The 15,424-nt window shown below is 41.9% G+C and overlaps 2 protein-coding genes across 2 annotated transcripts; one reads left to right on the top strand and one right to left on the bottom strand.

The window, feature by feature from the left end:
• Positions 1 to 1,194: 1,194 nt before the first annotated feature.
• Positions 1,195 to 2,307, top strand: LOC138214740 (general transcription factor II-I repeat domain-containing protein 2B-like). Its single transcript, XM_069176523.1, has 2 exons — positions 1,195 to 1,879; positions 2,222 to 2,307. The coding sequence occupies exons 1-2, from the start codon at positions 1,195 to 1,197 to the stop codon at positions 2,305 to 2,307; spliced, it is 771 nt and encodes a 256-aa protein (XP_069032624.1).
• Positions 2,308 to 10,472: 8,165 nt separating this feature from the next.
• On the bottom strand, positions 10,473 to 14,268 carry LOC138214950 (uncharacterized). Its single transcript, XM_069176811.1, has 5 exons — positions 14,243 to 14,268; positions 14,085 to 14,104; positions 13,905 to 14,019; positions 13,631 to 13,807; positions 10,473 to 11,990 (listed from the first exon to the last, which is right to left on the bottom strand). Exons 1-5 carry the CDS (start codon positions 14,243 to 14,245, stop codon positions 11,361 to 11,363), a joined length of 945 nt encoding a protein of 314 aa, XP_069032912.1. The 5' UTR covers positions 14,246 to 14,268; the 3' UTR covers positions 10,473 to 11,360.
• Positions 14,269 to 15,424: the final 1,156 nt, after the last annotated feature.

Here is a 15,424-nt window from a genome sequence, read left to right as displayed (position 1 = left end):
CATCCATCATCTTCCGCTTATCCGGGGTCGGGTCGCAGTGGCAGCAGGCCAAGCAAGCTGACCCAGACTTCCCTCTCCCCCGCAACATTTTCCAGTTCACGCTGGGGGATCCCGAGGCGTTCCCAGGCCAGCCGGGAGATATAATCCCTCCAGCGTGTCCTGGGTCTTCCCCGGGGTCTCCTGCCAGTTAGGCGTGCCCGGAAAACCTCCAGAGCAGACCTGGGCATCGTGTGGCCCGCGGGCCACATGTGGCCCTTTGGTTGATTCTGACTGGCCCGTGTGAGGTTGATTGGAAATTAGAAAATAAACATATTTTCTAATTTTACCTCTTGCGTGCACTAAAGCTGCAGCGCTTTTATTTTGAAGTGTTTTATTCACGTAATGACACAAAACGTAAATCAAATACGTGCGCATGATTGAATCAAGTGTACGAGCAGTCACAACTCACGAGACGACTTTAGCCCTCAAAAATGTCCACTCATGCTAAAAAAAGAAAGGTAGACGCCTGCAGGGTTTCCAACAAAAAATGGACTGTTAATTATTGATTTACTGAAGTCGGAGGTAAAACCGTGTGTTTAGTTTGCGGAGAGCAGATCGCCGTGTTTAAGGATTACAATCTGAGTCGGCATTACGAGACGAAGCACGCGGAGAAATACAAAAACTTGACTGACGCTGAAAAGACAGCGGCATCGGAAGCTTTGCTGGCTCAGCTACAAAAGCAGCAAGGCTTTTTTTTACCAAGCTTCACACAGCCAGGGATGACCAACCAAGACCAGCTTTGTGATATCCCACAAAATCACTAAAAACAGTAAGCCATTCTCAGAGGGGGAGTTTGTCAAAGAGTGCTTGGTGGACTCTGCAGCACTGATATGCCCTGAAAAAAAAGAAGCATTTGAGCAAGTCCCGCTATCCAGGCGAACCGTGACAAGAAGGATCGAGGACAAGAAGGACCGAGGACAAGAAGGATCGAGGACATGGCGGCGAATCTGGAGCTTCAGCTGCAACGTGAAGTGGTACGTTTTGACTTTTTCTCCTTGGCTTTGGACGAGAGCTGCGATGTCCGTGACACAGCCCAGTTACTCGTATTGGTCCGTGGGATAAAGGACTTCAAGGTTAACGGAGGAGCTGGCAGCACTGCGGTCAATGAAAGGGACAACAACAGGGAGCAGTCTTTTCACGGAGGTAGTTGCATGCATGGACACGCTGGGTCTGAAATGGGACAGACTGGTAGGTGTCACAACGGACGGCTGTCCAAGTCTGACCGGTAAAAATGTCGGACTTTTGAAACGTACGCGAGATAAAGCGACTGAAATCGACCCAGATCAGAAATTGGTATTTTTGCATTGTGTTATACATCAGCATGTGTTGTCCAAGCCAGTGCTAAAAACGAACCATGTTATTGATGTTGTAACTAAAATAGTTAACTTCATCAGGGCACGAGCATCGAATCACAGACAGTTTGTTTCACTTTTGGAGGAGCATGAGACTGAACATAGTGACATTGGCTCCCACACAGCTGTCAGATGGCTCAGCCTGGGCAACATGCTAAAAAGATTACGGGAGCTGAAAGCAGAGATTCGAGAGTTCTGCAAGAAGAAAGGCAAGGACATCCCAGAGCTCTCAGATGAGGACTGGATGGCCGATTTTGCATTTGCTGTTGATGTGACTGCACTGATGAATGAACTGAACACCAAACTGCAAGGCAAGGGCCTTTTTGTTCATGAAATGCACAGCCTGGTGAAGGCTTTCATGAGAAAGTTGCAGTTTCTTTCAAGCCAACTGGACAGCAACAATCTCACTCACATGCAAACCCTGAAAGAAGTCACACCATCAGCTGATCACCTCCGCAGGTACTCATCCAAGCTAGGAGCACCGTATGGTGAGTTTTCAAGGCGATTTGAAGATCTCAGAATGATCGAGGATGAAATGCACATGATTTCCTCTCCCTTTACCTGCAGTGTGGGTAGTAATGCACCCAGTGATGTTCAGCTGCAACTCATTGACCTGCAGTCTGATGCGGTACTGGCAGAGCACTTTAAGTCAGGATCACTGCTGGATTTTTACTCTTCTCTCAAGGAGGAGAACTTTCCAAACATAAGGAGACATGCTCAGAAGATGTTGGTTCTCTTCGGCTCTACCTACATATGTGAACAAACATTCTCAGTGATGAAGTTTACAAAATCCAGGTATAGATCCTCTCTCACTGATGATCATCTGGCAGTTGTGCTTCGCATCTCCACCTCAGACATTCAACCTGACTTTGATGCACTTGTGAAAGCCCAACAGAGACTAGATTTCTCTCACTGAACAAGAAAAAAGAACTGAAAAAAAAAATCAAATGAGGTGGTTAGACTAGAAATGCTGGCATGTAAAGGCACCAATTAGCAGTGAACTGGGACACTTTCTTTGGAGACCTTTTTCTCAAAATCACAGTTCAGTGACAATCGTTATAATATGATGTATCTTACTATTTGGAGTACAAAGACAATATTGTGGTGTCTTTAGAAAGCTAAGAACCTCTTTCCAACAGTATATGGAACTCAAAATGTGTTTTGGGGCGAATGTGCCTGAAAATGATCACTAATATAATGAGTCACAAATGGTAAAAACATTCACATTTTGTTTGTTTTGGTGTTTTATTGAATAAATGACATTTTTTGTAAGGCAACCTCGCTTTTTCATTGCTTAATCATAACATGCAGTACTCTTACCAGTCTTACCGGCTTGTCAAAACAATGCTATATACTGCTTTTATAAAGAAATATAATTAATATTATGCAGAATTGAGTTCAGCCTTTTGGCCTGGCCCTCCACAATATTTTCTGTTTCTCATGTGGCCCCATGGAAAAAATAATTGCCCATCCCTGGTTTAGAAAGTTGACTCGGAATCTTGGGTAATACTACCACCCAAACATAAATGTCGTATACCACAATCAGGGTCTCCTTCGTTGCGGTCCGTCACGGGTCTTGGCCTGGGTGGACATGGTGGAGGAGTACAGGTACCTCGGTGTCTCCATCGACAACAGACTGAACTGGAAGACCAACATCAACGCTGTCTACAAGAAGCGGATGAGTCGACTCTTTTTCTTGAGGAAACTTCGATCCTTCAATGTGTGCAGCGAGATGTTGGAGATGTTCTACCATCTGTTGTGGCCAGTGAACTGTACTTCTAGTAGTCTGCTGGTGGAGCAACATTGGAGCCGGAGACACCAACAGACTTAACAAACTGGTTAAGAAGGCCGGCTCCATCATCGGCTACAAACTGGACAGTCGGGAAAAGGTGGTGGAGAGGAGGACGCTGAGGAAACTATTATCCATATTGGATAATCCTGACCACCCTCTCCACCACCTGCTGCAGGGACAGAGGAGCACTTTCTCCAAAAGACTCCTCCAGCTCTGTTGTCACAAGGACAGATACAGGACATCATTCCTGCCCACTGCAATAAGACTGTACAATAACTCACCTCCGGCAAAATCCATCACACAACAATAACACCGTTGGTTGTCTGTTTTCTTGTTTGTTTAAATATTTGCACTATTGTTTAGTTAGTTTTAAATGAATTATTCTATTTTATTTTATTCTGTTTTATTGTATATACTGTGCATTTTTATATTTAATATTTTACCGTCGTTTTATTGCTTTCCTGTACCTATAATGCTGCTGTAGTGAATTTTTCTTCCCCTTGTGGGATTAATAAAGTGACTATCTATCATACTGGCTATAAAAAATGTGGAGAAATGCCCACTGCATTGCATCCAGTGATAGAAAACAAAAATGCTTCCACTGATCGACACCACTATGTATTTCTAATCTGATTCCAGTCGAATGAAGTCCAGTCCTTTTATAACCTCCTTTATTTTCTATCTTCTAGTCGGGCTGATCTTGTTATGCCGGATTTGCAGCAGTGCAACAGGGCAGAAGGTAAACCACACAACTTACCCCTATGATTAACTTGTTTTCTTTCATATGTTTCTCCATACAAAGATGTATGTGTGTTCAGAGACTGCTGCTCTTGCATGGGACCCTATAACCCAAATAAGTAAGTGATACAAATTTTGTCACCTGATCATCATCAGTTCCTGAATTACACACGTTTTCTGTGAGCGCTGGTCCGACGCGTCCGAGATTTCTCCGTGGACATGACCAGCACATGGACATGACCAGAGGACGCACATACAATTTTTTGTCAAGCTCTGGAAACCGGTGACAGAGACCGTTACAATCCTTCAGGAGGCCTCAGCAATGAACCTGGAGAGGTGTTTTGAGTGAAATTCGCCTTTCTGAGCGGAACGTGACCGTCCACAACATAAAAAGACGCATCAGATCCGGGGATTTTGTTTGACGCTCACAGGGCTGCGCACGGTGAATTTGTCCCTCGGGGTCGGACTGTCAACAGTTGTACTGTGATGTTCTGAGGAAAAACGTTCAGTGCAAACAGCCTGAATTGTGGCGTAATAACACTTTGGTTGTCCAGCACAATGGGTCCGCTCACAGAGCATTGAAAGCACATAAGTTTCTCAACCACAACAGCACAATTGTCGCTCCCCTCCACTTCCACTCCACGGATTTGGCTCCCTGCTACACTTAGTACGGGAGTGACCATAGAGAGAAACACAATTTCAAACGTGTGCACAATATACTAAGTCCTGCGCACGTTTGAATTAATTTGTGCTCATGGGATAAGTTTATATGCGTGTGCACATGTGGAGTTTTATAAATCTAAGGTGGATCGTCTTCACTAATAAATTCAACCTGCCAGAAATAATAAAACAAGCAGCTACTCGCCTTTTTGGTGACTCTAAATATGTCATCCATTAGTCAGCCTGGCTGTGGTGGCTAGGCTAACAACAACAAGGACAACAACTAGGGATGCAAAGTATTATTGTTAGTAAAAGGCATTAACGATGATATTGAGAGCTTGTGGATTATATCTTTGGCAATATGCTAACTTTGAGGAGGTTATCGACTTTTTAGTTGTTCAGCTGACACTTGAAGCAGGTGCGGTACACTTCATGCTTCGAGGAGAGACTGTTTTGCTGTTTCTATAAAACATTTATCTCGTGCGCAGGAATTCATTAAAACGTCCGATTTAGTATCTCGTGCGCACGATAAAAATGTTTTTGCTCTCTGCCACTCATGCTGTGTACTTCCACAATAATTTGTCACAGACTTTGACGTGCGCTCTCTGCTCAAGGGTAAAACATCGCTAACGCACCTGAACCACTGCTTACAAAAGCATGTGTAACTCTGGAATCGATTTTTAATCGCGCAACAAATTTTTTTCCACTTATTGGGGTTAAACCTTCCTCGGACTGCGAGCCTGTCACGGTGCTGCGCTCCGTTTGTGAGCAATAGCAGCAGTCTCTGAACTTATTGATCCCCCCTCGTATTCATCCCTATTTCTGCATCCTGTCTGACTGTGCTGCAGGTGCAGAATACCACGGGTGGGTGTCACGATTTGTATCCGATAATAAGCGCAGGAGTTTCACCTTAAAGAAACCGGCTGGTGCCGTACTGAGGATAGCGGCGCTGGAGGACACCATTTACAGAGGGAAAGATGACGAGGTGAACGGGTGGGGGAAATTCTACCTTCCTGAGAAAGTACGGATGCAGGTGGTCGGCGTGGTGGAGGGCACCTCGTGCTCGTGTGAGCAGCTTGTTCTGATGACCTGTGAAGACAAAAAGCTGTACGCCTTCGATGGAGAGGAGCTGCATCTGGTGGCTTCTGGTCTGGAGCGCCTGGGCGACAAGGAAATAGAGTATCCAGCGTCCAAGAGCTACTACAGGTTACTACAGATTATATTTGTAATGTGCTTCTTCCAACTCTGGCTGCATGTACATGGTGAACATGTGGTCAACAAAATGTCTTGTTCTTCAACATCAGGATCTTTAAGAGGAGGAGACGTCATCGCTGCACCACTTCAGAGATGCCAGATGCATCTTTTGCTGAGGACACTGTCCACCTTCCTGCCAGCAGCAGCAGACATCAGTTCAGACCCAAACTGGCTCCGTGTCTCCTCGTCATCCTCCTGATTTGTTTTGGTAATCCATCCAGAATCATCTTTAATACAGCAGCTTTGAGTTTTTTTTAACATAGTTATCGGTAGTTGTTGTCGCTCTTTTTTCTTCTGGGCAAAAAGATTCTTATAAACCGACATGCCACCATCGATTATGTTTGAGAACTGTAATGAACGGCTCATCAAAGGGTCCCATTCTTGAGCTGCTCGCTGAAGTTCAGTGGCCATTCTCAGCATTGTTGCTAAGCGACCAAGTGTTAGTCCATCCTCCTCATCTTTATCCACACTTGTGTCCTCTTCTTCCTCTTCTCTTTCATCGTCGCTTGGTGGCTTTGTCATTTCTGCCAGGTCTGCATCGGTCAGCGGATGTGCGTCTGCATCAATCAGGGCATTAATGTCATCCGGAGTCATGTCATTAAAGCCGTCTCCTCCGAGCTGTTTAGCGAGATTCACAGCTGTATCTACGGCAGAGTGATGGATCTCGTCAAGCGAGCCTCCGCTTGGGTTTTGCACTGCCTCTGGCCACAGTTTTTTCCAGCAGGCATTCAAAGTTTCAGTTTTCATCTCCTGAATGGCCCTCTGAATATTTTGGAGACATGATGCGATGGTGTATCCATGCCAGTAGTCCGTTAGTGAGAAATCTTGATCCGAGTCCATAGCCTCAACAAGATGTTGCAGGGTGTTGCGCGTATAGAGAGCCTTGAAAGCATGGATGATGCCTTGATCCATGGGTTGAATCAGGGATGTAGTGTTTGGCGGCAGAAATTCGATTTGCACACCATCATACGCCAAATCATCAGCGTGACCTCCGGCGTTGTCAACGAGCCGAAGCACTTTAAAGTCTAGTCCTTTTTCTCTCAAATAACACTTGACCTCCGGGATGAAACAGTGTTTGAACCAATCCAGATCGAGCGCTTTTGTCATCCAAGCCTTTGCGTTGTGCATCCAGTAAACGGGCAAATCATCCTTATTTTTGTTTTTCAGTGCTCTGGGATTTTTAGACCTATAAATAAGCCCTGGTTTAATCATAAAACCTGCAGCATTTCCTCACATAACAAGAGTCAAACGATCTTTTTGGGCTTTAAATCCTGGGGCTTTGGCTTCTTCCTGCATGATGAAGGTGCGGGAGGGCATTCGTTTCCAAAATAAGCCAGTCTCATCCATATTAAAAACTTGTTCAGGCTTATATCCCCCTTCCTCAATGATCGCTTTAAATTTATTGTTCACGAACGCTTCTGCTCCAGCGGTATTCGCAGAGGCGATCTCTCCGTGCAGAGAAACATTTTTAAGTCCAAAGCGTTTCTTAAATTTTTCAAACCAGCCCTTGCTAGCATTAAATGTGCTTGGTACTGCGTGAACAGCACTTGATGATGGCCCGGTATCTGCATCCTCCTCCTCTTCCCTGTCACTGTCGCTGTCAGCAAAGGTTTGATACAGTGTTCTAGCTTTTGTGCAGATAACGTTCGTATCCAGCGTAATGTTTTTTTTTCTGCAGTCATTAATCCACAAAGCTAATGCAGACTCCATCCTTACCATGGTCTTGTTGCGGACAGTTGCAACCCTTTTTGCATCCTTATTAAACTTATTGCTGCTGTCTTCCTTATGTTATTTTCCTCCTTCTTTATGGAACGAACGGAAGATTCATTAATTCCGTAATGGCGACCTACAGCCGCATAGCTTCTACCTTCATTTAACATGTCCAGAAGTTTAACTTTTTCTGCGATAGTTAGCATCTTCCTCTGCCTTTTGGGCCCGACCGCAAGTGCCTTTGTTGGTGCAGAACGTTTTGTCGACATTATGGGTTTTAGAGAAACTTGAAATTGCAAGAGAATTTGCAAACTTAAATTTGGCAAGCTGTTTTACGTACGTGTACATATTAAACCGCAACGTTATTGACAAACAGGTAGAGAAGAAGCGGAGAGACTGTTTAGCCAATCAGAATGCAGAACACAATGCACGATGCAAATCCGTGAAGCAGCGAGACCGTGAAAGGTGAACCGCGTTATAGCGAGGGTTCACTGTATATGCAATGTGTGAAGTGCTGTAGCGGTAATGTAATGTGAGCTGTAATAAGAAGGTTAAAAGGGTTTGTGAGTACACATTTTTACTAACAATACAGAGAAGATATTGAACAGCGACATCTGGAAAGTTTTAGTTACAATGGAGCCACGCTGGCAGTGGGTATGTGCATGTAGTGTAATATCTGTAATAATTGTTGCGTCAATACTGTGGTGGTCTCGATATTCCTCTCGATTTTAGGGATGTTGTGCGCTTTTGCATTGTGTGGCTGTTGTTGTGTTCCCTGCATTAGGTCATTGTGCAGCCACATTATCGTGGCCACTGTGGAGAAGACGGGCAACCCTCCTCCCTACCAGATGCCCTTGCTCCTGGAAGGGGAGCTGGCCTTGATGGACCGGGAGGAGGATGATGAGGAGAATGTTGTGTAGGATTTGTTTGTATGCACTCGTGTCTCTTTTGCGTTAATTTGTGTTCTTTCTTTCTTACGGTTTCTCCTGTGGGAGACCAAAAGGGGGAATTGTGCGATTCTGTGCTAGGTTATGTTTACAACAATACAACATATATATATGCCATATCATATTACTTATATATAGGTCGTATTATCAACTACTAATCCTAAGGTGTAGACAAAAGGCTGTGTATGTAAATGAGAGTGATACTGCTGGGCCAAACCAAAAGGTCACAGGAGGAGGTCTGCAACCTTTGGGGTCACATACTGTTGTTCTTTGAGGCATAAACAGGAACAAACGGCTGTCACGAGAACTCCAGGGTGTGAAGGAAGACAACCACCACCTCGACCAATCAACAACGGATACATCAATACACATGACTTTTTGGTGTCTGGACTATAAGAAGACTGGGTCAGGGAAAGTCAGGAGATCAGACTTCGTGAACTGACACATACTCTGTTGCGGTCAGGGAAACATAGTCTGGACCCAGAGCTCTGTAAACTGATTATTTTGTTGCTGTTAAATAAATACCTTGAAGCCTGACATCTTCTCCTATTGCCTCATTAAAGAACACGCAGGACTGGGGGCTGACACATATTGGCTTTGTACTAGCATGAGCCCGAGTCCAACACTACTTACAAAGCAAAGCAGTTTTGCTGGAACCCTGAGGTGCATCTATATCCATCACAGGTGACCCAAGACTGCAGGTTGTTTTACTTGAACAAGCCCCTGATGAGTCGATTTAATCGAACGCTACTTCGATGGAGGGATACAACTCAGGGAAATTTGACCTTTTTCTACAAACAAGTTAACACGGTCAGTGGTACAAATCTTGTTTATTTTGATGGCTGACCAAGAAATATTAAAAAAATCTGAAATATTTCTTCACTTTTTATTTTTTATGTTTCTAAATCCTAATTGTGTTCAGGTTTACACAAAATAATGACGGATGTCCTATGTGGTCTCACAGTCAGACAAGATGAAGAAATATGGAGAGATATCTATCATTTGTAAAGGACTAAACAACAACATTATCACAATACTTCGGAGGGAAATGTGTTGTCAACCTTTTGCCCTTTTGTAGACCAGCCACACTGAAAGAGAGAAAAGATGCCACAAAAAAGATACTAAATTCAGGCTGGGATCAGCTAGCTTAATCATGGGTAGTCTAAGGAAATACATAAATCAGAATTGAACATATTCTTTGAACAATTAAACCTCAAGGCTAGGTCAAAACCTAGCTTTTGGGGGGACAAACGGGATTAAAAGGGGTAACCTTTGGTTTTCGGCTGGCATGGTGTGGACATAGTCACCTGTGGCAGAAGGTTTTAGTTTTTATGAGGTAGAAGGTGATAAATTCCGTTGATCTAGGCCCAAAAGGGTTTAGCAAAAGTTCACATACTTTATGGGTGTGGGGGTGAAGGCAGCTTGAAGAGTTCCTTTTCAGGTCATGGAGATAACGGGTGAGGAGATGTGGTGCCTGGTACCATACCCTGTATGCTACAGTTATATGATATAACTGTATATTTTTAGAGGTTCATCTTGTCCAAATATCTGTAGATGTGTGATGATTTGCACCTTGATAGAAAAAATAAATAAATAATAATCGGGCGAGGACTATTTAACTCAAGAATATACATCTGTTTGTACATCATCTTATGTTATCGGCTGTGAGCGCAATGTTAAAGGCTCTCTGTTTCCTGAATGACACATCTGGATAACTCTGTTACCAACAACAATGACGTCTGATCCACTTTGTGTTTGAGCATTAAGTCGTTGCATTTAAATCTGATATTTCACGTATATTGACACAGACGATGTTTCCAGATCATATTTTATTATATAGAAGATAGCTTGTTGCTGGTGTACTGACACTAGCAAAGCTTATTTTGGAGAAGAGGGGTTTTATTATTATAATATATAATTAAGAACAGACTGTACATGTGTAGTGAATAAACAGACGCTCCAGCCAACCCTTTTTTTTATTCTTAACTTTATTCAGAAAGAGCTGAACAAACACAGATATGAGCTATCTAATATCAACAGAAAAGATCTCCTAATGCAGATAGAAAGAAGGCAGGAGAAAACAAAGGAAGGGAAAACCATACAAGGGGATTTCAACATATCATTTGCACAGAGATTCAACGTAGTTTTTTCAGGCATTAAGGCACTTTCTCATGGAATCAGTACCGTTTCATCAAGTGCAAAAAAAAGTATTCTATACAAGTACAGAAATACACACACAAAGAATTAAACTTTTCATAATAACGTGTGACATATTGAAAGCTATCATCTCATAATGCCAAAGTCTACAAAAAAGTTGTTTTAACTGTTTTAACTGATAAATATATTCAGAGAGAAGAAGTGACAGGGTTGGTCTGTTTGGTCTGTTTCCTTCGTCCCTGTGTTACTCACTTTACCCACCAGAGGTCCCCAGTGTCCCTTCTCTTTCTGCATGGTCAATCTCCTACCTGCCTCCTACACCTCACCTGTTCCCAGTTTTCTAATCAGCCCCAGCTGCAGTCACTCTGCAATGAACCAATCCAGTATTTATATACTCCCTTTCGGTATTCAGTTGTTGCTGGATTGTCTAATCAACACTTAAAACCAAACCCAATGTGTGAAGTCATTTTGAAAAAGCCTTGTCACAGTTCCTCATGTCCTCTAGTTATGTTTGTTTCTTTTGATTTCCTGAGATGCAGTGACGACTCGGTTAAGATTAACCTTTGTGTTCTGCCTCACACTTTAACTTTAAGAAAAGCTCTTTTGTTTGCCTGAACCTTATGTCTCTGTCATGTATTTGGATCCTAATTCCTGATGAGACTGAGACACGAAACTTAAATTAAATGACTTCCCTTTATTCTCTATTTGCCTCTAATTAATTTGTGGGGTGTAGAAATTATTCTCCCATTCAAATTTCACTGCTTTCAGTAAGTTTTTCAGATCTCTCAAAACCTCTTCTTTAACCGTCTGCCTTGCACCTTCAGTCCACGTCTCAGATAATGGCCGCGCTTGTTCTTTGATATGATTCTCATTTTTAAACAAGTTGCTCAAACTCTCCACTTCAGCACAATTGCCATTAGCCCATGATTCTGTTGCAGTCGTTTGAAAACCAAACAAAGTCGCACATGACCTGCACGGAGGCTTTTCTCTTCCATCACTGAGTCCAAATGCCTGGCACGTGACACCCTCAGGTAATCTAATGGTTCCATCAAAATTTGGCCTCTTGGCCCGCTTTGGATAAAACGTCATCACTGCACCAGCTACATAATCATCCCAGGCGCTACAACAGGCGGCATTAACCAGGATTCTCCCAGACTTACGACCAGCGTTGGACATGGAGACTCCATAGTACCTGACTGAATTTGGTTCATTGATGTGAGAGACACACATGGTGGAGCAGAACAAAAGCTGTGAGTTAGCACCTTTCTTCAGCTGATTGGTGAACTCTTGCAGTCTATTTTTTATTCCTTCTTCATTATCTTGTCCAGACACGTGGACCATCTGTAAGACATCACAATGATTATCAAATGGCTGTTATCCCCGCAAATGCATGAAGTAGACAGATTATATAACTTTACAAGAAAGAAACGTTTTACCCCGTTTCCAAAAAAAGTTGGGATGCTGTGTAAAATGTAATAAAAACAAAATGCAATGATTTGCAAATGACATAAACCCATATATAATTGAAAATAGTTCAAAGACAACATGTCAGATGTTGAAATTAAAAATATATGCTCATTTTTAATTCAACGTCAGCAACATGTCTCAAAAAAGTTGAGACTGGGTCAACAAAAGACTGGAAAAGTTGTCTAAAGCTAAAAAAAAAAAAAAATACCTGGTGAAGCATCTCAACCAATTACATTAACTGGCAACAGATCAGTAACAAGATTGGGCATAAAAAGAGCATTTCAGAGAGTCTCAGCAGTGAAGATGGGAAGAGGTTCATCACTGTGAAAGACTGTTTTTGGAAAATAATGCAACAATCTAAGAATAATGTTCCTCAACGTAAAATCTACAGTTCATTATATCATTTAACAGATTCAGAGAATCTGGAGAAATCTCTGTGTGCAAGGGACAAAGCCAAAAACTGAGTGATCTTTGGCCCCTCAGGTCGCACTGCATCAAAAACAGACACACTTCTGTAATTTAAATCATTGTTTGGGTTATGAAACACTTCTAAAATCCATCGTCTGTGAACACAGTTCATCACTACATCTACAGATGCTGGTTAAAACTCTATCATGCAAAGAAGAAACCAGATATAAACATAATCCAAAAGCACCGCCACTTTCTCTGGGCCCGAGCTTAATTAAGACGGACTGAGGCAAAGTGGAAAACTGTCCTGTGGTCTGACAAATCAAAATTTAAGATTTTTCTTGGATATCATGGATGCCTCTTTATCTCCTGATAAGAGGGACCATCCAGCTGGTTATCATTTAAAAAGACAGCTTCCGTGATGGTACAGGGATGCAGTAGAGCACATGGCATGGGTAGCTTGCACATCTGGGAAGGAACCATTAATGCTGAATGATATATAAAGGCTTTGGAGCAGCATATGCTGCCCTCCAGACAACGTCTCTTTTGAGGAAGGCCTTGTTTATTTCAGCAAAACAATACCAAACCACATTCTGCATGCATTTCAACAGCATGGCTCTCTAGTAGAAGAGTCCGGGTTCAAAACTGGCCTCTTGCAGCCCAGACCTTTCTAACATTTAAAAAATGTGGTGTATCATGAAACGAAAAATACAACAAAAAGGGACCCCGAACTGTTGAGCAGCTGAAATCGTATAAGACCAGAATGGGACACGATTTCAATTGAAAAACTCCAGCAACTGTTCTCCTCAGTTCTCAAACATTTACAGAGTGTTGTAAAAAGAAGAAATGATGCAAAAGACCGGTAAACATGCCCGTCACAACTTTTGTGCGACATCTTGCTGCCATCAAATTCAAAATAAGCATATATTTTTTAGAAAACAATAACAATTTTACATTTCAACATTTGATATGTTGTCTTTGGTCTATTTGCAATTAAATATGGGTTTACATTATTCGCCAATCATTGCATTCTATTTTTATTTACATTTTACACAGCGTCCTAACTTTTTGGGATACGGTTATATATTAACAAACTACAATCTCACCATGTCAAGCACACATGAAAATGGACTCCTCCTGGGTATTTGAGAGGAATAGAGGGCAAAAGGCCGAGGGTAGTCGCCTTTCAACACATTCAACATCTCTTCATCATCATCAAAAATAGCCAAAGGGGAAAATGGTGGATCGTGGATCTTTCCCAAAAACAAGATGCTGTGAAGAATCTAGGCACACAGAGATATAATTTTCTATGTGTATTTCTATATGTATAAATTATGCTTTCTCAAAATACACCATGAATTATATCCCCATCAGACATACCTCATCCACTAACATCGTAGTGTCTTTCTCTGTCTGATTTTGCAGTTCCAGCATTTCAGTGATAATGATGAAAGCGTTGTTTCTGAATATTTCCCCAGGATTGAGACGTTCTTCCCTAAAATATCAAAATGTCAGTTATTTATAGTTAAATGCAGTTAATAATAAACTTGGTTTACTCACCTTCTTCCCACTTCCGCAGCCTGTTGTGATAGAAAATAATACATTAGAAAAATTACAACTCATTGACAGCCAAAAATGACATGAGCAAAATGGAAATCAATCATTAAAATATAATACAAAATTTCTGACAACCGAAACCACGACAAGCAGCTGCTCACCATTGTTGCTCTCTACACAATGTTTGAGGAAGTCTTTGAATTTCCGTGTAAGTGAAACCCAGACAGAAAAGTTAAGTCCTGCCCTCTAGCCCTGCCCTATGATTCAAATGACGTGTCTTTAGTTGATCTACTTGATGTGATGTAAACCCAAACTGTAATTACAATGTGATTGAAAGCATTAAACTCATGAACAAACAGAATTGTAAAGTATTATTGCTTTACAGGAATGTCTTTGCTCACCACTGAACTGAACGAGAAAACTCTGAGTGGGAAACTGAGCAAGTGGTGAAAGCGGGAAAATCTCAAAGAGCAAGAGTAGAATTTGCTAGAAAATTATTTACGAGTTGTGGTGAGATATCAGGGTGTGGTGCTACATGTGACAACACGATAGTCAGCAGGGAGAAATCTCCACTCTGCCTCTGCTCTAGAAGGAAACTTTGAGTTGTTTTTTGATAATGCTTGTTTATTATTCATTATGGTGGTTGGTGGTTAAAGCTTTTCCCCCCTACACTAGAATTACTGCCTATTGGTGAGTTAATGAGTTGAATCATCTACATATTTACTGAAGTGTATCTAGAATATTCTGAGCTACAAGCTTCATATGCCAACTCCAACATAAGCATTGTTTTATAATGTTGATTATCTGGTAGGTAAAATTGGTTCTAATCTTATACAAGGCAGGAGAGCAATTTGTTCCAGTCACATCTAGAATTACCACCTAGCGTTTGTCTGCCTCCGCTAACCACTCAAGTTGTAGTTTACGTGTTCATTACATTACATTTCATTTAGCTGACGCTTTTATCCAAAGCGACTTACAATAAGTGCATTTCAACCATGAGGGTACAAACCCAGAACAACAACAATCAAGAAAGCACAATTTTCTTCAAGAAAGACAAACTTCAAAGTGTTATAAGTAAGTGCCATTTTAAGTGCTACTAAAGTGTCCAAGCTCATAGATATTAAACTTACCTTGACCTTTGGCATCAAACATCTAAACAGTTCATTGTGAACATTTGTGAAAGATTTGAAGAACTTCCCTCAAGGCACTCCTGAAAAATGGGGCCTGCTGCCATTTTAACTTGACACAGCATGAAAAGCACCAGTGAATTAATAACATGATTGATAACTAGGTGCCATTAAGTGATATAATAATAAGATGTATAAAAAATATGAAAACAATAA

This window comes from Embiotoca jacksoni, unplaced genomic scaffold (assembly GCF_022577435.1).
Source record: "Embiotoca jacksoni isolate LCO1_2020_lvr unplaced genomic scaffold, fEmbJac1.0.p SCAF_7, whole genome shotgun sequence".
NCBI classification, from domain to species: Eukaryota; Metazoa; Chordata; class Actinopteri; family Embiotocidae; genus Embiotoca; species Embiotoca jacksoni.
Note: the sequence above shows the minus strand (reverse complement) of the source record. Positions and strands in the feature narration are given on the sequence as shown.

Bases quoted from the DNA above. Each gene is read 5' to 3' on its own strand.
- LOC138214740 (XM_069176523.1), top strand. From the start codon at position 1,195: ATGGACACGCTGGGTCTGAAATGGGACAGACTGGTAGGTGTCACAACG. The intron at 1,880-2,221 runs GTGAGTTTTCAA...ATCATCTGGCAG, and splicing joins CAAGCTAGGAGCACCGTATG to TTGTGCTTCGCATCTCCACC.
- LOC138214950 (XM_069176811.1), bottom strand. The intron at 13,808-13,904 runs GTATGTCTGATG...CTGTGTGCCTAG, and splicing joins CTACGATGTTAGTGGATGAG to ATTCTTCACAGCATCTTGTT. The intron at 11,991-13,630 runs GTGAGATTGTAG...GATGTCTTACAG, and splicing joins TTTCATGTGTGCTTGACATG to ATGGTCCACGTGTCTGGACA.